Below are 20,629 nucleotides of genomic sequence, written 5' to 3' on the forward strand. Positions count from 1 at the left end.
CGGCAGCCTCAGACCTGTTATGTCTACTTCATTCTCTCTACTCATGAGCAAGCTCTCGCTGAAAGCAAACATGCTGCTGGCCACATGCACATTCTTTCTTTAGTAGAGCATTAAAGCACTTTACATCCACCAACCACCAGTGGTCCTGCAGGAGGCTTTTATCTCCAGCTCAAACACACACACACAAAAAAAAAAACTGAGCTGTAAGTGTACCCAAGAAGAGAAGAATCACGAGCTTAAATGTTACATAATTCTACTTACTATGCAACAAAAGGTTTGACGGCAGTACAAGCTATGTAGTAAGAGTTGGCTTGCCCGCCTGAAGTAACAACATTGAAAAGAGTCTGTGATTACAATAATTACATAAAATAAGTGAAATGATCTGTCTGTCTATCTGTTTTTTCATCACTAGAAAACAATACTGGGCTAAATGACTAATTACAATAAAGAATCTAAATTTTGCAGAATTTGTAGTTTGTATGCCATACTATCGCATATCTTCCTTAAGAACCTTCCCATAGTTGGTAGTTTATTGATAAGAAGCTTTGGTTCCACGTTTTATTATTTTCATTTTGCTCGTGCGACGTTACCTGCCCCGCAAATATTCAGAACCACTGAATTCACTTGCACCTATAGGGTGTAATAGTTATAGTAATTATGCATATCTGATAATATTTAGATTAGAAAAACTCCAGTACTCCAAAGTACCCCTTAGGGGCACGCGTATCCCAATTTTAGAAACACTGGTCTAATAATGCGTGTCATTTGTACTTGGAGGTCGGATTGTCCGAGGTCAGAGTCGGAAACGCGCCCCCCCTGACCTCGGATTTCCGAGCTCGGAATTCGGACATCCACAGAGTACCCTGAGCTTAGAAGTCCAACATGGCTGCTCCGTGCATCAACAGTAGTGAAAGCTGTGGTAACCTACAGTTATAAGCACTAATGTCTTATTTGCGTCTCACTAAATCGCAACACTAAGTCGTACACTCAGTGCTGTCCATCTTCTATCTGTGGATGTGTTGTTAAGCAGTTTGTACGCACACAAAAAAAACAGCGTAATGCGTTGCTAACAATGGCTAACCTGGCTAGAGCTAATGAAAACAATGAAAAATCCGACTGTGTGGAACGCATTCAACTCTGGTGCGACGTCATTCCCAGCATCGGGCTTCCAAGTTCCGTGGTAAATGGAACGCACTATGACCTATCTGGTCCTGATATGTTGGATCCCAGTGAAGCCTGCAGATCAGCAGCAGGCCACATTCCTGCTGCAGCTAGTATCTAGTTCTCTGTAACCATGGAGTCCAACCCATCTGCTCTCTGCGGCTGTTAGCAGGAGGTGTGTGTGTGTGTGTGTGTGTGCAAGCTTAAGACTGTGGACAGCAGAGAATATGTGCTCCGACTTAATTCTCGGCTTCCTCCATGAGTTTGATTATGTGCGTTATGTAGCCTGGAGGTAGATGGGGGATTAAGAGAAGATTTTCCAACCGCCCTCTCAGTTTGCTGTCTTAACAGTTTGAGAGCACCTTCATGATTAGTAAAATAGCTTCACGAAGAAGGTAGTCAGTAATGCCCATCACTCTTTGATCCTCTCCCCACCCTGTCACATATCTATCCTCTCCCATACATCCAAAACGTCATTTTGAATCACTTTCTAAGACTTTGGCCCATTTCTTTTCTTGCCGTCTTAACGTCTCATTCTTCATGGTCAGCAAGCTGCCAGTCATGCACCCTTTATAAACCAGCATCACACCAAGTTTAATTCCTACTACTATTTCTTTGTATTGGGACATCTTGTTCCACACGGTGTGAGCCCCCACTTCCTCCTACCTCAAGCCCCTAAATATCCCATTGCATGTTCCAAATGACAGCCCCCATTCATTCATGTACCACAACGTGTGCGCTCTTTTAGGAAACAAAAGGTGAAGGCTAATGATTGAGAGAGAGCCCGTGTGGAACATCCAGGCCAAGAGAGGCTTGGCATGGGCCGGTCCTGAAAATTAGCCACCAATTGTAAGTAGGGCTTGGTATCGTTCAAAAATGTTCGATAACGGTAGCGATACCAAGATTGGGACTTCGATACCGGTTCCTAAACAATACCTTTTTTGTTCAATATCAATTTTATAAAACAATAAATCATTTTGACATTACGGCACAATTTTTTTTATTTATGTTCCAGCACCCTACTACGTGAGCTGTCTCTGGGTAACGTAGTTTTTCCTACTTGTCTTTACGACGTGTGACATTTGACAGCCAGTCACAGACATTAGATCTTGGTAAAAGAATGCTGCATGGTTATTGGCTCACTGACGCTGATGAGATTTACTTCTTAGGTATTGAAATTGAGTACTGAATGACATTTTTCGATACTTAAAGGGTAACTACCGTTTTTTCCAACCTATTTTCCTATGTTTTTGTGTCTAAGTGACTGATGGGAACAACAATCTTTGACATTGGTCCAGTATTAAGCGAGATGGCAAAGGCTCAGATTAATATTCTAAGTGTCATTGTGACATTATGGAAAGGATCCCTTCAAAGATAGACATTTAAAACCTCTTTTGAGACCTTTCTGTTTAACCAGAAACAGCTCTTCAGTCGCTAGGGTAAATCCACCAGACTCCATTTAAAAAAAAGAAATACTTTTAGCGTATATAGAGCCAACATATTTTCACATGTAAATCGGTAAACTATGTGTTTATTTCAACCAAAACTAGAGTTATGATGGTTGGAAAAGTGGACAAGTCAATCCGGACCCAGCCTGTAAACTCTTTGTTATGAATACAATACTTTATGAAGTGTAACATTTTCTACTTTTAAATACATTTTCTACTGATCAATACATTGTTAGTGAAGTTGAACAGCAGTGTAACGGACTATAGATGATCTCCCTCCCCCTAAAAACATAAATAGGTTTGGACAGTATTTTTACAACTGAAATACATTTTTTGTTATAAGTGAGAAAGTATAGGCTACCGAAAAAAGGTACCGGTACCAAATTCCAGGTACTGGTAACGGTACTAAGGTTGACCAGGAGTACTCAACCTGAATGTGTGTTGCTTAAAAGTTATAAGTTAGTTGATTATTTGTTTTTGTTTTCGCCAATCGTTCCAGACCCCTGACCTTAAAAATAAATAAAATAAAATAAAAAATAAAATTCCGACGCGGGCCTTTGAGAGATACGTTTGAGAACCGCTGCTTGAGGAGCTAGATGGATAGACTGATATTAAAACTCCAAATTGTCAGTCACCAATTGAGTTGATTGACGTACAACATTTTCGACAGAGTACTATGTCTCAAAGCTCTTCAGCAGGAAGAGGACGTTTCATGTGATACTGCTGTTGTCAGAAGAAGAGAAAGGAGAGCCTGTAAACAAATCAGCCGTGTCGTTTTTAGCTCGCTGCCTCCTCTCATCAGAGCTGCTGAATAAAACATCCTCGAGATGTCTCCGCTGCCTGTCCCGCTGCCTGTTACACCTTCCACTTTCACAAAATAAGAGTTATAGGGCTTAAGAATCCTTTTGGATTAGCCAGCGCCTGGCTAGTGCTTAAGTCCCAACCGCCCCCCATGGTCTCAATTAAAAACTTGTGCCTCCAGCGAGGTTCTTGCACCTACTTTTTTTTTACTTTTTTCACGCTGTGGATGAATTTGTGTTAAGAGGTGGGTGTAAGTGGTTCTAAATAGGGCTGAATGAGTATTCGTTTTCAAATCGAGATTTGAAAGAATGCGATTAGCTAACCGTGAAGGCGGCTATTGTGCAATGTTTAGTTGACTTTTAGTTTGGTGTAACATTTGGTTTAACATATTTCATTCCTGTTCTTATTTTTATATTTTAGGGTTCAAGTGCTGGAATAATGTTGCATATCACAGATTGTTTACAGAAATGTCCAATTTGTGTTGAATTCTTCAAACAAGACAAATTTCCTTCGGGATTAAAAAATCCCTTAAAAAAAAATCATCTTATTTACAGTGGATATTTCATTTATTTTGTATTACTTTATTTAACATGATCATATAAGGTGCACTATGTAGATGCTGCTATTAAAGCTTTAGTGCGTAACTTTTTGGTTGTGTCATTATAGTTGCCTATGTGTTCTTGTTTTATGTTTATGTATTGTTGTAGTGTATCTATTGTTTTAAGCCATCAACCTGCTAGGGACTGCAGATGAAAAATTTGCCCGCATGGCTAAATCTGTCACATTTACATGTTGGACTCTGTGCTCATGTTGATAAATGTGCGTTCAGCCCAAGTTCTAAATGCATCCCTTTTCCTTTTTCTGTTCTGTCCCTTTAACAGATGATCCAGCGGACCAGCGTACTTGCCTTATCTGTGGAGATCGCGCCACGGGCCTGCACTATGGCATCATCTCATGCGAGGGCTGCAAGGGCTTCTTCAAGCGCAGCATATGCAACAAGCGCGTGTACCGCTGCAGCCGCGACAAGAACTGCGAGATGTCGCGCAAGCAGCGCAACCGCTGCCAGTACTGCCGCCTCCTCAAGTGTCTGCAAATGGGGATGAACCGCAAAGGTAACACGTTGACACATGACAGGGACATTGTTTCCGTTTTCATCACTTTAAAGTACAAAGTACAGACATAATGCAATGAAATGTGTTTTGCCGTGGTCCTTTATTCTCATAAAAAAAACTACAAATATGATTTAAATACAATACAATGAAATGACCTGAATAAGTAGTACAATCTAATATGTTGTAGCAACCTAAAAACGATCGCAGCCATCAGGGCCACACTGGAAAAAGGCAATCACATTGGATTAGATTAGATAGACTTTATTGATCCCAAATTGGGAAATTTCCAGCGCTACAGCAGCAAAATATAAGTCACACAGCACACATACATACAATAATATACAAGAAATAATAAATGGGATAGAATACAAGAACAATCATTCAAAAATAAATATAAAAATATACAAAGGAAAGAACGTACACACGTATATACAAGTGGTGAATAAAAATGTACAAACCTACTTAAATAGTATTAATACAGATGTACAGTGGGGAGAACAAGTATTTGATACGCTGCCGATTTTGCAGGTTTTCCCACTTACAAAGCATGTAGAAGTCTGTAATTTTTTATCATAGGTACTCTTCAACTGTGAGTGACGGAATCTAAAACAAAAATCCAGAAAATCACATTGTACGATTTTTAAGTAATTAATTTGCATTTTATTGCATGACATAAGTATTTGATACATCAGAAAAGCAGAACTTAATATTTGGTACAGAAACCTTTTTTTTACAATTACAGACATCATACGTTTCCCGTAGTTCTTGACCAGGTTTGCACACACTGCAGCAGGGATTTTGGCCCACTCCTCCATACAGACCTTCTCCAGATCCTCCAGGTTTCGGGGCTGTCGCTGGGCAATACGGACTTTCAGCTCCCTCCAAAGATTTTCTATTGGGTTCAGGTCTGGAGACTGGCTAGGCCACTCCAGGACCTTGAGATGCTTCTTACGGAGCCACTCCTTAGTTGCCCTGGCTGTGTGTTTCGGGTCGTTGTCATGCTGGAAGACCCAGCCACGACCCATCTTCAATGCTCTTACTGAGGGAAGGAGGTTGTTGGCCAAGATCTCGCGATACATGGCCCCATCCATCCTCCCCTCAATACGGTGCAGTCGTCCTGTCCCCTTTGCAGAAAAGCATCCCCAAAGAAAGATGTTTCCACCTCCATGCTACACGGTTGGGATGGTGTTCTTGGGGTTGTACTCATCCTTCTTCTTCCTCCAAACACGGCGAGTGGAGTTTAGACCAAAAAGCTCTATTTTTGTCTCATCAGACCACATGACCTTCTCCCATTCCTCCTCTGGATCATCCAGATGGTCATTGGCAAACTTCAGACAGGCCTGGACATGCGCTGACTTGAGCAGGGGGACCTTGCGTGCGCTGCAGGATTTTAATCCATGACGGCGTAGTGTGTTACTAATGGTTTTCTTTGAGACTGTGGTCCCAGCTCTCTTCAGGTCATTGACCAGGTCCTGTTGTGTAGTTCTGGGCTGATCCCTCACCTTCCTCATGATCATTGATGCCCCACGAGGTGAGATGTTGCATGGAGCCCCAGACCGAGGGAGATTGACTGTCATCTTGAACTTCTTCCATTTTCTAATAATTGCGCCAACAGTTGTTGCCTTCTCACCAAGCTGCTTGCCTATTGTCCTGTAGCCCATCCCAGCCTCGTGCAGGTCTACAATTTTATCCCTGATGTCCTTACACAGCTCTCTGGTCTTGGCAATTGTGGAGAGGTTGGAGTCTGTTTGATTGAGTGTGTGGACAGGTGTCTTTTATACAGGTAACAAGTTCAAACAGGTGCAGCTAATACAGGTAATGAGTGGAGAACAGGAGGGCTTCTTAAAAAAAAACTAACAGGTCTGTGAGATCCGGAATTCTTACTGGTTGGTAGGTGATCAAATACTTATGTCATGCAATAATATGCAAATTAATTATTTAAAAATCATACAATGTGATTTTCTGGATTTTTGTTTTAGATTCCGTCTCTCACAGTTGAAGTGTACCTATGATAAAAATTACAGACCTCCACATGCTTTGTAAGTAGGAAAACCTGCAAAATCGGCAGTGTATCAAATACTTGTTCTCCCCGCTGTAAGTATAACCTATGTTGGTACAACTTGCATATTGTGCAGTATTGTGATGTGTGATCAAGATAAAGTTTCTGATTTTTCTGGAGTGGTTTACTGGTCTGGCCCACTTGAGTTCAATTAGGGGGATGTGGCCCATGAACTTAAATAAGTTTGACACCCCGGATTTACATCATTCTGTTGAGTAACCACTAAAACTAAGCCATATCAGCAAATATTTTTAGTTATCAAAGCCTAAAACATGGCACATGCCAAGAGGGATTTATCTGCTGCTAACTTCCTGGAAGGAAGCCACCTGCACCCTAACCATGGGACTTTCTTTGGCCTTCTGAGGGAATGCTGGAGATGGCTCAATCCGGTTAGTTAAGTACAACGCTGCCTCCCAGTGGGCGATAATCGTTAATGAGCCTGCAGTGCTCCTTCAGCCTGATAGCCTCATTTTATATGATGTATCCTCTAAATACTGTGATTTAAATTTGTGTTGACACGTGAAATAGATTCCATTAACTTTTAGCAAACGGGGGGGAAAAAAAAACATCTTTGCCTGCCAAAAGAAACAAGAAAAAGTTCTGTTTTGAAAAAATCACCACATGGAAATAAATGATGTGAAGTGTAATTTGTTTCAGCCACTGGGTGGTGCTCTGATACTTATCCTTAATCATGTTCTGTTTCGTGGACCATATGTAGATTTCTTTTTTTGTATTTCTTTTTGCCATGTAGCAATCAGGGAGGATGGCATGCCAGGAGGGAGGAACAAAAGCATCGGGCCTGTTCAGGTAACGTACCGCCTTCCTGTTCAGTACTCGGCAGAAATGTTGTTTTTGTGACACTCGCTGACCCCCTGCCAGTCGAGAGTCACTCTATACTGTACATATTATTGTCCCCCGAGTTAGCTCACTGCGATTGCATCCAGAGCACAAACCATTCACTTAAATAACACTGAGTTGCAGTGCTGTGATGCTAATGATTCAAGTGTATGTAATGAGAGCGAGCCCTGACCTTGTTGTATCATCAGTATAATCATGTAGCCGCTTATTATTCCCTATTCAGAGCCGGCTTCATTGTTAACCCTGACGAGAGAAACAAGCGGCGAGGGATAATGTGTGACACAAGGCTAGGTGTAGGGATGTGGTCAATTCATTCCAGCTCAATTCAGCAAGTCCATTTAAAAAAAGAAAAAAACGCCCGCTTCCATTTAAATAGCTCCCTGCCATTAATAATGGAATGAATTGCTGTTTCAGTATGCGTGTTAAATTCATGGAAATCAAAGTAAATTGACCCTCTGAGCCACGGATACAAGACACCACATTTAACTGGCATGCTGATGCCTTTCAAAACAGCTTTTGTCCGTGTTTTTCCTTCGCAGAGCGGCAAAGGATTCCTTCATTTTTGGCTGTGTGTGTATCAGCACAGTCACACACTCTCTTACACACACACACACACGCACACACACAACCACGTCCGAACATTGTAACACACACACACACACACTCTTCCGTGTCTGAACATCGAACATGTCCGACACATACACACACACACCCACTCTTCCGTGTCCGAACATCGAACATGTCACACACACACACACACACACACACACACACACACACACACACACACACACACACACACCTTTTGCCTCCTTCCTTCTGGCTTCCTATTTCGCTGTGTGATTGTGCATCCTTGCTCTTCAACATTTGAGTGAAAAGCAGTGTGGTGCTAGTAGATGCTAATCCATTGACCTGAGATACACAGTCCAGTGCTTTTGGTCACATGTGAGGATGTGCTGCAAAGAAAAGAAAAAAAGCCCACACCCTCTTTAAGTGTGTATGTGCGTGTGTGTTACAGATCACAGAGGAGGAGATAGAGCGGATCATGTCAGGCCAGGAGTTCAAGGAGGATGCCCCGGAGCACACCTGGGGCACCAACGGCGACAGCGACCACAGCTCTCCGAGCAACGGAGCCTCGGAGGGCAACCAGCCGTCGCCCGCCTCCACCCTCTCATCCAAGTGAGTCGCTCGTCTCATTCACTCAGCCACTGCAGCGCCCGGCACTCGCCTCACCATTGAGATAATGAGCCGGCCCTGACAGTCTAACACCTCGTTCCCATCTTAACCAGACTTTTAGTTAAAAGGTATTCATCAGCCGAAAAAATTCTGAATATGCCCGCTCCTCAGACTCGGCTGATGATAGCAAACACAAAGAACTCGCTGCACTATCTGCAATTCTTGCTGTGCAGATGAGCACAAAGTCTATCTGCACTCATCAAGGACAAATACTGTCTAGTTGTTCGCCTGGCTGTATTTATTTTAGTCTCATTATGTATAAACATAAGGTTTATCACCACAGGATAGCTATTCAGAGAAATACTTGTTTTATCAAATGAAATGTGAGCAGAAATGAACAACACTAACCGAATGCCTGTGCAGTGTAGGCATTAGTATGCAGGTACAAAATGAACTTACTGCAAAGTTTTGTCTACAGTTTCTAAAAACAAATACTGTATGCTAAGATTTGTAATAGTAAAGAGAGTGGCGCTCCACCATAAGGTTACAGGTTAGGAAGTTTAAAGGAAGTACAGAGATGTAGTAGATATGGGATATGTTTAGCCTAGCTTAGCACAAACACTGGAAGCAGAATCTGATTCAGAAAAGATTGGTGGATGGTGCATACGTAAACATATTAAAAGGAAATAAACAGTAAATTGTAATAGTTAAACGATAAGTTTAATAGTTTGGAAGAAGATGTGCAAAAATGTTGATGAATGTGCAAAAAGTTGAGAGGATAAAGTTTGTGTAATGGGTAGGTATATAGTATGTAGGTTATTGTAACGTGTAGGGTCTAGGGGTGGGGGGGGGGGGGTAGGGGAATAAGAGGGGGGTCCCAGGCCTTGTTAATGTGGCCGACTGCAGTCGGAATGTAACTAAGTACATTTACTCAAGTACTGTACTAAAGTACAAATGTTGAGGTACTTGCACTTTACTTGAGTCTTTTCTTTTCCTGCCACTTTCTACTTCTACTCTGCTACATTTCAGAGAGAAATATTGTACTTTTTACTCCACTACATTCATCTGACAGCTTTAGTTACTAGTTCTTTTACACATTAAGATTTCGGGACACAAAACACATGTAGTTTATAAAATCTGAGGTTTTATTATAAATGAAACTAGCCAACAATGTAACGGCCTACAAGTCCAGCTGAGATGATTAGACCATTAAATCTGTTTGGATCCTTTACACTTTCTAAAATGGGAGGAATTCTGCATTGAGTACTTTTACTTTTGATACTTTAAGTACATTTTCCCGAAGATACTTTTACTTAACATTTTCAATGCGTGACTTTTACTTTTAGGAGAATATTTTGACAGTGAAGTATTACTACTTCTACTTCAGTAAAGGATCTGAATACTTTTTCCACCGCTGAAACTACACTAGCCTTACTCTGTCCTGGACACAGATCTAAAATCTCCTTATCTGACTCTGGGAAAGATGGTACCCGAGTGTGTTTCCCATAATGTCCAGTTATTCCTTTTAAATATAAACAAATATGACCAAGCGTGTGTAACCTTTGACCTTTGTGTGCTTCCAGCCGCTCTGTGGAAATGAACAGCTACACGGCGGCCCTCAGGGACCAATACATCAACACCTCCATGTCCACACACTACCAGCTCCTGCCTCACCTGTTCAGCTACGCGGCCCAGTCCGGCCTGCTGGCCCCCCAGCCCCGCAGCCTCTACCCACAGTCCCACCCACTGGTGCTGCAGCTGGTGGCTGCTGAAGACCTGGCCCCCCTGGCAACCCCTATGCTCATAGAAGACGGGTGAGTCCATCCATACACAAGATACTACATATTCTAACTTAATTTCTATCATTGTACACAGGCTCAGGCCAGGCTCCGGCTTGCGCTCCGGGTTGCGCGGTAAATGAGCGGTAGGTGATGTTTCGATTAGCGCGAAAATGGATGCTGAGGAGGTGAAACGGAGGCTGGCCTCTGGACGACTTATTTTATTTCTTTGTTCCAACTTCCAAGCGGCCTAAAGCCTAGGTTAGTCATGAATGAATGATGTTAAACAATGTATAAATGACTAATTCTTGACAAAAGGCAAAAGAGCTGTGTGCGTGCGGACATTTGAATAATGTCGGGCTGTAAACAGGTTCGGGCTTTTAAAAAGCTGTCAATCAAAATGTACTTGTCGGGCTTGGGGCCGAATTCTGTCAGGCTCTGGCTTTGTCGGGCCTAACTTTTAAGGCCCGATTACAGCTCTAGCCGGCACGGCTTGCCCGCCTCTCAAAAGAAACACGTTTCATGTACTATGTTCGTAAAATAAGCATATGCCATTTTGGTTGGTTTTGAAATCCGGGAGCAGACGGACCCACGTGAGGCGTTCGTCCAATCAGCTGCAGCTATCGCGGTTGTAGGAGGGTGTAGCCTGTTTTCTTGGCTTGTCAGTGGTCAGTGAAGAGAAACTGGTGGCAGTCCCACTAGCATGCAATGCTGGGAAGCGGGGCAATCCCATCCGTGAAAACAACGCGTATATGGACACGTACCATTAGTGTGGTGGAGTAACAATGTTGGCATGGTGACTTTAGCATTCAATATGTCATCAATCAAATGACATCTTGGTAGTGGTGATCCAGAGTGAACACGCCAAATCTGGTTTTACACAACAAGCCAATATTTTCGTCATGTATCACTTCCCTATACAAACGTTTTTGTTTTTTTTGTGTCCCAGGTACAAAGTGACCCAGGTGGAGCTGTTTGCGCTGCTGTGCCGCCTGGCGGACGAGCTGCTCTTCCGCCAGATCTCCTGGATCAAGAAGCTGCCGTTCTTCTGCGAGCTCTCCATAGAGGACTACACCTGCCTGCTCAGCTCCACCTGGCAGGAGCTCATCCTGCTCTCCTGTCTCACCATCTACAGTGCCCAGATCTTCGGAGACCTGGCCGACGTCACCGCCAAGTACACGCCGTCTGACGACGAGCTGCAGGGGTGAGTGGAACCTACCGAGAAATTTCGTAGACCACTAGCCCTCCTTTTGAGTCTGATCAGCGCCACCTTTCCCTTTTCTTTTTTGGCTTTCCATCATTTAGACACTGTCACACACTGTCTGTTAATGTTACCAATAGACTTCCAAACGTGACGAGGTAAAAAGAGGTGTTCCATAGCTTTACGTCATAGGCCGATCAGGGCTATGCCATTTGGGGAGGGGCCGCTCACTGAACCCCCTATATTTCTGAAAATCCTAGACATGGTTGTGACCTGCACTTCGTTAGTGCTTTCTGATTAGTCCGTGTTTGTATTGAAATAAGAGGCTGCTGCGACCTGCCGTACGGGTTGAGCACAGGCTGCACACTTTGATCAGCAGGCAGCGGGCGCACACCAGGCCGCCGGATGGTGCTGCTAAGAACTTGCAATGTCTAACTATTATCAGCCTGGCCCTTTCGGCCTTGAAATACTACCGGCCCACCGGGAAAAGTCCCGACTCTCCCAATTGCCACTCCGCTACTGGCTGCCCCAGTAGAGTATAGCTACTTTTGGTTGCTTTATTTCCCAGTTTATTGCCAGACCTAACAAGACCTAAACACGACAATTAGTTTGTAACCATACAACAGATTACACATGTAAAGTATGACTTCACTGGGGAATTTTAGGTGTTGTGGACCCTATTTTCCCATGCATTGGTGTCTAAGTGACTAATGTGAACAAAAATATTTGAAATCTGTCCAGTATTGTGCGAGAATGTTGTGACCGGCAGCCGCGTACCAGGCTGCAATGTAATCATAAAAGGCAAATGCGCATCGTCAATTTCTGTCCGCTAAAAAGGCTGTTTCTGCCACCGACAGGCTCACATTATTATTCCGAGTGTCTGACAACATTATGGAAAGGATGCCTACACAGATAGGCTTTTTTTTTTTTAGTTAGATCCTTTTTGTCCGACCAGAAACTGCTGCAAAATCACCATCGCCTAACTCACCGGACGTGAATTAAGGGTTTATTTCAACCAAACCAGAGTGGTGATTGTTGGAACAGTGGAAAGACGAACCAATATTTCATTTGAGTTTTATTTTGTTTCTGTCGACTTTAAATGATGTGTTTCATGATGATACAATTACTGTTGATTTAAATGGAGTTAGGGTTAGCGATTTTTGGGGACGTATCATGTTAAAAACTCTTCAACAAAAAGGAATAATCTGAGCATGTCACTTGCAAAACAAGCACTTTTAGTGGACGTAAATTGACGGTGCACGATTGCCCATTAACGTTACATTGTGGCTCGTTCTTGCTTAATACTGTACCAGTTTCAAATACTGTTGCTCCCATTCAACTCCAGGTTGAAAAAACAAAGTTCCCCTTTAATCACATAAAGGTGGAGTCTCAGTTCTAATCCAAAACACTTTTTGTCAAATTCAGTGAATATCTATTTACGGCTGTCTGTTCTATGTGCGCGCTGGAAGAACATCTTGGGCCCCATCTTGCACCCAGCGCAGCGCAGTGCAAAGCCCGACGCAAGCGTCTTTGCTAGTTTAAGAGCGACGCAGTTGTTACTTTCCCGTCCAGCGCCCACGTCATTTAAATGGCAAATGCACCTGCACCCATCTGTGCGCCCATGGGCGTGCTGGTCTTACAGGGAGGTGTGTTCAGGTGCATTCTTGGCGCGTTGCCATTTTGAGGCGGCGGAAAGTGATCGCGCCATTGACCAACAAAAACCTGGTTTAAAGTCAATAACGCAGCATTTCATTGTTATTTTAACTCCTGCTTCACCTCGTGGAGTTTTGGTGGCATAGTGCTCGTGCCATATACGATCTGTTTGCGTGCACTTCACGCACGAGCAGATCAGTTTCTTCTCCTGAAAATCTCTCCTTCCTGCTTAGCAAATCCGCCATCATAATAGCAGTGCGCCAAGGTACAAACGCGCCTGGCTTTAAAAGGGAATGGGAGATGACACTCTGCTGAGTTTATTGCATGTTACGCCCCAAAACACACTTATGATTAGTTAAGATACTAAGTACAACCCTTTTGCACCATGCGCTTTGCGCTCAAACCCTTTTTTACGTCGTTAAACTAGCAAAAGTGGATTCTTAGACACTCTAAACGCACCTGCGCCGGCCGCTTCACACCGTGCGCTTAGATCGTTAAAACAGGGCCCCTTGTGTTCATGCACAGCCCTGGCTCTGTAAATGGGAAACAAACGCAACAATAATACTGTATGTTAGTGCTCATGCACAGGGCAGGGGAAAGGTCATGATGTATAAAGAGAAAGGCAGTGGGAGTGAGAGGGCTGGAAAATCTGGCACGGGCTAACACTCTGAAGGTATTTGTTTGGGTGTTGGGTTCAAATATCAACAATCTTTCTTTAGAATTGCAGACTGCACCTAAAGCTGCGCCGATAAGTATTTTCTATAAACAAGAACTGTAATGTGAAGGAGTCGCTGATACTATAGTCACCAACTCTGTAGTTTACCTCAACTCAATGGAGTGTTTCAGCATCTGCTCATTGTTTGCTTTTAGGCACCAAAGTATATTTTTCTGTTTAATTTCACTTTACAGCAACAAATATAATGAAAGAAACCAAGATAAAATACACAAGGATTGGCGAAAGAGAAGCAGGGTGACATATAGAACTTAACACAACATCTGCATAAAACAAAACAAAAAGGGTAAAAGTATAGTCATAATAATGTTTTTTTTAACAATAATACCATGCAGTTATCATGATTTAAATTAGTGCAATAACTGAATGTTTCAGGGAATACTCAGACTAATAATCAGACTACTGCTAATGTTGCTGTGTGTGTGTGCTGTGTGTGTAAATAGGCAACTGTAAGCTGACTTTGTCATAGCAATATAATACGTTTACAATATGCCAGTATTGTTTATGCAGCTTGCTCCACTGTCCTCAAAAGTGAACTACGCCTATTTTCAAAATACTTGCATGTTATTCCAATGGTGTAAGACAGTCCAAAAATATTAGCCAAAACACATACAACTCCCAAATCCAAAAACTAGAGTGCTAAAACGCAAATCTGTGACGTCCTCAAGTATAAAATGCGTAGACAGTGCATTGGGAATGATGTTACAGATGACACTGAAAGCACCCAGGGGATTGTTATATGAATAACAGAATATGGGATCTGACAAGAGAATGAAGAAAACAAAATCACTCTCTCATTCATTGTCTTTGGAGCAGCTTCGCACTTTACACCTTATGACATCACAAGTGTGAGACTTGTTCCTGGCTTTGAGAGAGAGTAGCTCGTGTTAACAGATATTGATAGAACTCCCCAACGCCATGGCAATGACATGACCAAAACAATGACAATGACGCGACTAAAACAACTTTTGAACGTACACACGTTCCACCAAAACTACTTCCTTCCCGAGGCTGTTTTTCTGCAGCGACGCCGTCGCTCCGTCCGGCGCTTAGCGCCGCCCAAGACGATTGTGATTTGGTTTAAAGAAATGCCATTAAACCAGAGCACGTTTTTCTCCCACCCCGGAATGCTGTGTGGACCAGCCAGACCCTCCTACACAGCGCTGTGGAGGAAGGTCTGGCAATGCGAGACTAATAATGCTTTTATCCAGATGTTTGTGAGCTGACTACCATGATCTACCATACATCAGCACAACAATGAGGTAGCTAGCCACATAAATATGTCCGACATCTACAGTACATTTACATAGACTGAAGAAATGACCCTCATTCATATGTCTTAATATCTCACCTACAGTGACTCATACAGACTCCTACGTCTCTTTTGTGGAGGCTATCGCACCATTAATATACACAAGATATTAAACGCTAGATTTAGCCTCTGGGAGCATTGCCAATTCAATATTTCACCATGATGAAAGGTGGATATCAGGAATTAAATGTTCCCCACTGTAACGATAATCCTCTCAAATGGCGAGACGTTCCACTCCGTGAGCTGAGCATCTCCCAAAGTTTGATATTTTTTTTCCTTATCACAGCAGGGAAGATATTGTTGTTGGATGAGGGCCAGTGAAGTGGTCCGTGAACGGGAGGCCTCCTCAGGACAGAGCTGTGGCTAGCACCGTCTGGCATGTGAAATACACACATGTCCCACGCTAGGTAGAAAAGGATGTGTGGGGGTTTGGAATTATCTGTGCTCATGACACTGATTCTCCTAATATACGGTGCTGTTCTGCTGCCTCAGTCAATTTGCCTGTAGTTTAGGAGTGGACATCTGATTTACAGTGACAGCACTAAAGTTTGTGAGAGCGATTGGGACTGAGAGAGCCAGAAAGACAGGAAATGGAGCTTTGATGAGTGGATTTACACTTTGTGAATCTTTCTTCAAAAAGCTGTGGGATTAGCAAGACGTTAAGCACTTTCAGTAGATCTGACGTATTCCCTCCCTAATTTTTGCCTTGTTCATCGAAGCATAGAAGCTTTAAGATAATGGGGCTTGAGGGATTTAATGTTTTTTGACAGTGGATTTTAATGTGAACATGCGGACCGTAAACCTGCTAAAGTGCAGTCTATCTTCTGTTTTGTTTAGAGAATGGCTTTAAAAAGCGTGCGATATTGCGATAATCCAGCTGCCGTGCAAGGTAACAGTTGAACAGGTGTGCCTAATAAAGTGGCCAGTGAGTGTATACCTTATCCACCACTTCATTTTCCCAGCTTCATTTGACGAGTCTGTGTCTGATTCCCTCAGCTTCAGCGAGGACGGCATGGAGGTGATGGAGAGGTTGATATATCTGTTCCGCAAGTTTCACCAGTTGAAGATCAGCAACGAGGAGTATGCCTGTATGAAAGCCATCAACTTCCTCAACCAAGGTAACGCTGCAAGCTCCGCTATTAGGGAGCTCAAGCTTTTCTTAACCCCCAATACCGTATTCTCCACGTGACTCCCTCCGTTCGTTTCTATCGCTGCAGATATCAGAGGATTGTCCAACATCTCCCAGCTGGAGCAGCTGAACAAGCGCTACTGGTATGTGTGTCAGGACTACGCTGAATATAAGTACCCGCACCAGCCCAAACGCTTCCCTGAGATCATGATGTGTCTCCCGGAGATCCGCTGCATCGCAGGTAAGGCCTCTGAGTACTGTATATTACAGTGGTCAGTATTTTTGTTGCGAAATCCAACACTTGTCTATTGTATGGTGTCATGAACATCGCTGCCTTTTTAGATGTTTCGAATACTAGTAAGAATGCTATGGTTCTTAAAGGACAAATCCGGCGCAAAATGAAGCTTAGGGCTTAATAACGCGTGTACTGAGTCGACCGTTCTCTGGAATTTGTTTTCATGCTAATCGAATGTGACCAGTTTTAGCGCAAAGCGCACGTTGGTTACTGGTTGCACGGCGTTCGTCGTTCGACTGGTCGTGACTGTTTTCCCAAGATGGCGCCTGTCTGTCTACGTGAACGGTACTGTCTTTATAAACTATCTTTTTAATAAACTGTCTGTACACTTACAAAGTTGCGACCCTCCTTATGCTACCGTGGAAGCGTGGTGCTATTTTGAGCCTTGTTAGTGGTATAGAAATAGCGATTTCTTTTTACTTTACCCGTGCCCCGACGACTAGCGTTAGAAGCTAATTAGCGGTTTGCGTTAAAACTGGTCACATTCGATTAGCATGAAAACAAATCGGTCGCCTCGGTACAAATGTGTTATTAAACCCTAGGTTAATTTTGCGCCCAATTTGTCCTTTAATGGTATTCCTCTTTTACCAATTCATTTTGTAGTGGGCCTTTTGTGCAATATTACATAGCCAAAAGAAATGGTGGCTATTTGGCTCCAACCGGAGCGTGACCGGAGAGAGCAAGGCCTTTTATTTTAGATTATAGATGCTATTTATTTCTAACATCATTTGTTTTGGAGGTACTTGGTAACGGAGCCTCCCTATTTTTCTGATCTGCTCCCATTTTAATTTTTTGTTTATGATGTTTGATGTCAATGCAAATGCCAAACTTCCTCCGTGGTTACATGTTGTATTGATAAATTCCGTATAACATTTCCATAGGGTCGCACTCATAACTCTGAGTTTACATCTTCAAAGGACACATTCACTAATACATTTTCATTCCTTTTTTTGTTTTTTTTGTTTAGTGTTTCTATCTATGAAACTCCTGCACTGACGTTTTCACATTGGAAACCTTCCAACAGCTCAAAGGGCGTAGTCCCTCCCTGTCCTGATTGGCTTTTAATGTGGGGGAAAAAAATGTGCATGAAAAAAAATGTCATTTGACATTTATTTACTATTTTAGTCATATATAACCTACAGACTGGTAAACTCGTTTCACGGTTTGTTTTCAAAAGAGATTTGAGGAATTTCAGAAAGCGGAAATCAACGTTTCAGCTTTAGCGCCAAATTATCTCTTTACACATTGCTCTGGAAAAAATGTGGGCGTAACTATACGGAAAGCTGAGTTTGCTCTGGACATTTTGATACGAAACACATGGGGATCAGTTATACCTTTTTAAAAAGGTAAATTTAAGAAGATATGTGAAAATGCCCTTAGGCCTCAGAGGGTTAAGTTATTATTATTATTATTATTATTATTATTATTATTATTATTATTATTATTAAGCTAACCCTACCTTGTTTGCAGGGAAGCTTGTGAATGTCCCTCTGGAGCAGCTCCCACTCTTGTTCAAAGCAGTCTTGCACTCCTGCAAATCCAGCCTGACCAGCTACAGGACCGGCCCGTCGCCCTGCGTGACCACCTCCTCCGGAAACTAGATCGACCCCCCCCACCCCCCCCCCCTCCCCGAGCCGAGGGACTGGTCTCCCCTCTTGTGAATGTGACAAGCAGCTAGTTTGTTTTTTGTACCTTTTTTTTCCCTTTATATATTTATTACACGACAGAGCTGAATGTATGCTGATTTACACTGTGCACATGCTTCTGTACAAAACAAATGCTCGTAGATGCATTGGTCTTTGGAGTTTACAAGTGTGTATCCAGTTTGCTCAATGTGTCAGTGTTGCTATTGTTAGAGCTAGACTTTAAAAGAGTTTATTTTATTCAGACGGGGGCGGGGGGGGGCGGATAGACACATGTGACTACCTCAGGAAAATGTTGTTGCTATTTTCGGGTACCTTTTTCTGTCTGTTAAAATGAAGAGTTGCCCAGTCCAAAACCAAATTCCTTTGGATGCTTTGGCACCTCAATCAGACACTGAATGTTCAAAGGAGCTGCACGAATCAAAGATTGAAAAACCGGTGTTTTGTTACACTGAAAATGCAAAAAGTATTCAGCAAAATTGAGCTACTTTATCTGCATGGACTCTCGGATATCCTACTTATGGGAGGCAGTCTTGTCAATTTAACATTCCGTGGGTTAAGGTGACAGTTGTTGGATCTGTGGGATCTTCATTAGAGGAGCATACGGGTATTTTCTACAATCATAGACCGGGGATGTAAGGCTTTATTGCAGGGGAAGGGGAGGATAGCTAGGTTGGCTGTTTTTAGTTTTATTGTTTTTCTTTTTTGACCAAAGTGTTATGCAATGCTTTTTTCAAACACCCAATGATGGGTAGGGAGCTGATAGCTCCACCAAAAAAAAGATTTCTTATCAATGAAGGATCAGGATAGGAAATGAATCAATCTGTGTCAGAGGGGAGAACCCTCTGCTGGACAAACGAGTATGTTGCCGGATTTCATTCTAAATGCTGCTAAACATGCACACATTTCTTGTGCACGCATATATGCATAGAGCAGATGTGATATGGTTTTTTTCCCCCCCTCTGCTTCTTGTCAGATGGCTCAATTATTTTGGGCCCTGCTGCCTTCAGTGCCAGGAACTATATCACCATCGGAATAAATTGAAGAAAAATAAAAACGCGAGATTTCACTGTAGCCTGCTCTCAACACACTTTTTTTTTTCAATTCATTCCGAGCAAAACCAAAAGCCAGAAAAGATAACGCTTGGTAACTAACTGGTCCAAGTGAAAAACGGTCTTTGGTGGTTTTTTTGCCCCCCAACTTCTCCTCCCAGGCAGCGCGGCAATGGTTATGTTTAGGGTTAAGGTTAGGGTTAGCTGCCTGGAAGTCGCCGTTGGAGGCAAAAAAAAAAAAATTGGAAGCCGGTGTAGAGTGCTAGCTTCTGTTAGCTTATCCAGCATCAGACCAGTTTGGGAAACCCCGGATTACAAAACCAATCGGTCCATTCAAAAGTTCCACTGGCCAGATCATGCCAGTTTTAGAGGAACTTACTTAGACTGTTTTCAGGTCTTGTCCGGTCCAATCAAAAGTTTGCACAGACCCAAGACCAGTAGCAGTGTAACTGACCTGACTCAGACCCAAGGGGCACGAGAAAGTGTGGACCTGAGACTTGGTTCTGGTTCTGGTTCTCAGGGTTTAACCGGACAAGGTTTTTTTTTTTTTTTGAACTGGCTAATGGATACAGTGTGATTGATCCAGGCCAACGAGTCTCAACGAGTCCACGCTAGGTTTAGAGAATTTGAGTGACTTGCCTCTGACTTGCAAGCATACCCTCTGTGACAGATGTGCACATTGTTTAAAAAGAAAATGGTCTTTATTTTTGAAGTATGAGATGATCATTTCAAAACCGCTTGAAGTGTCTTCTTGGATTCCTCAAGTTTTTGTTTTTTTTCTCCCTCCGCCGTTTCATGACGTACAAACAACTTGAAATGCAGACAAAATGCAGTCTTTGCAACAACTCTCTTTTTTTTTTTCTTTGCACACAACGGTGAGGTTTTGGAGAGCTTGACCTTTGACCTCGGGCCACTGCCCACCCAGTGTGTTCCTCTCTCTCAGGTCCCTGCCGACCTGAATCTAAACAGGGTAAAGTGAGTGTTATGTATTGCATTCAGGAGTAACTCAGTGACCACGCTGATGTACTTGTAGTATTAGTAAGACGTAGTTTCCAGGACATTGTAGGTCCTTTGTAGGAAAGTGGTTTTTTTTTGTTTTTTTTCTTTTCCACAATCTCCCCCCCAAAGTCATTCAGTGAAAGTGGGTGTAGTTTTGAAGACGAGACACGCAGGGCGGATTTATTCTCTCGCCATCGGTGACGGGACGGAGCGAGGGAG

At 42.9% G+C, this 20,629-nt stretch overlaps 1 protein-coding gene across 1 annotated transcript; it reads left to right on the plus strand.

Moving 5' to 3' along the window:
- The first annotated feature begins 882 nt into the window (after window positions 1–882).
- On the plus strand, window positions 883–18,544 carry nr6a1a (nuclear receptor subfamily 6, group A, member 1a). Its single transcript, XM_078249614.1, has 9 exons — window positions 883–919; window positions 4,292–4,522; window positions 7,333–7,388; window positions 8,458–8,618; window positions 10,199–10,429; window positions 11,343–11,597; window positions 16,289–16,410; window positions 16,510–16,662; window positions 18,187–18,544. Exons 1-9 carry the CDS (start codon window positions 883–885, stop codon window positions 18,315–18,317), a joined length of 1,377 nt encoding a protein of 458 aa, XP_078105740.1. The 3' UTR covers window positions 18,318–18,544.
- The last annotated feature ends 2,085 nt before the right edge of the window (window positions 18,545–20,629 follow it).

This window comes from Sander vitreus, chromosome 5, assembly GCF_031162955.1.
Source record: "Sander vitreus isolate 19-12246 chromosome 5, sanVit1, whole genome shotgun sequence".
Classification (NCBI taxonomy): Eukaryota; Metazoa; Chordata; class Actinopteri; order Perciformes; family Percidae; genus Sander; species Sander vitreus.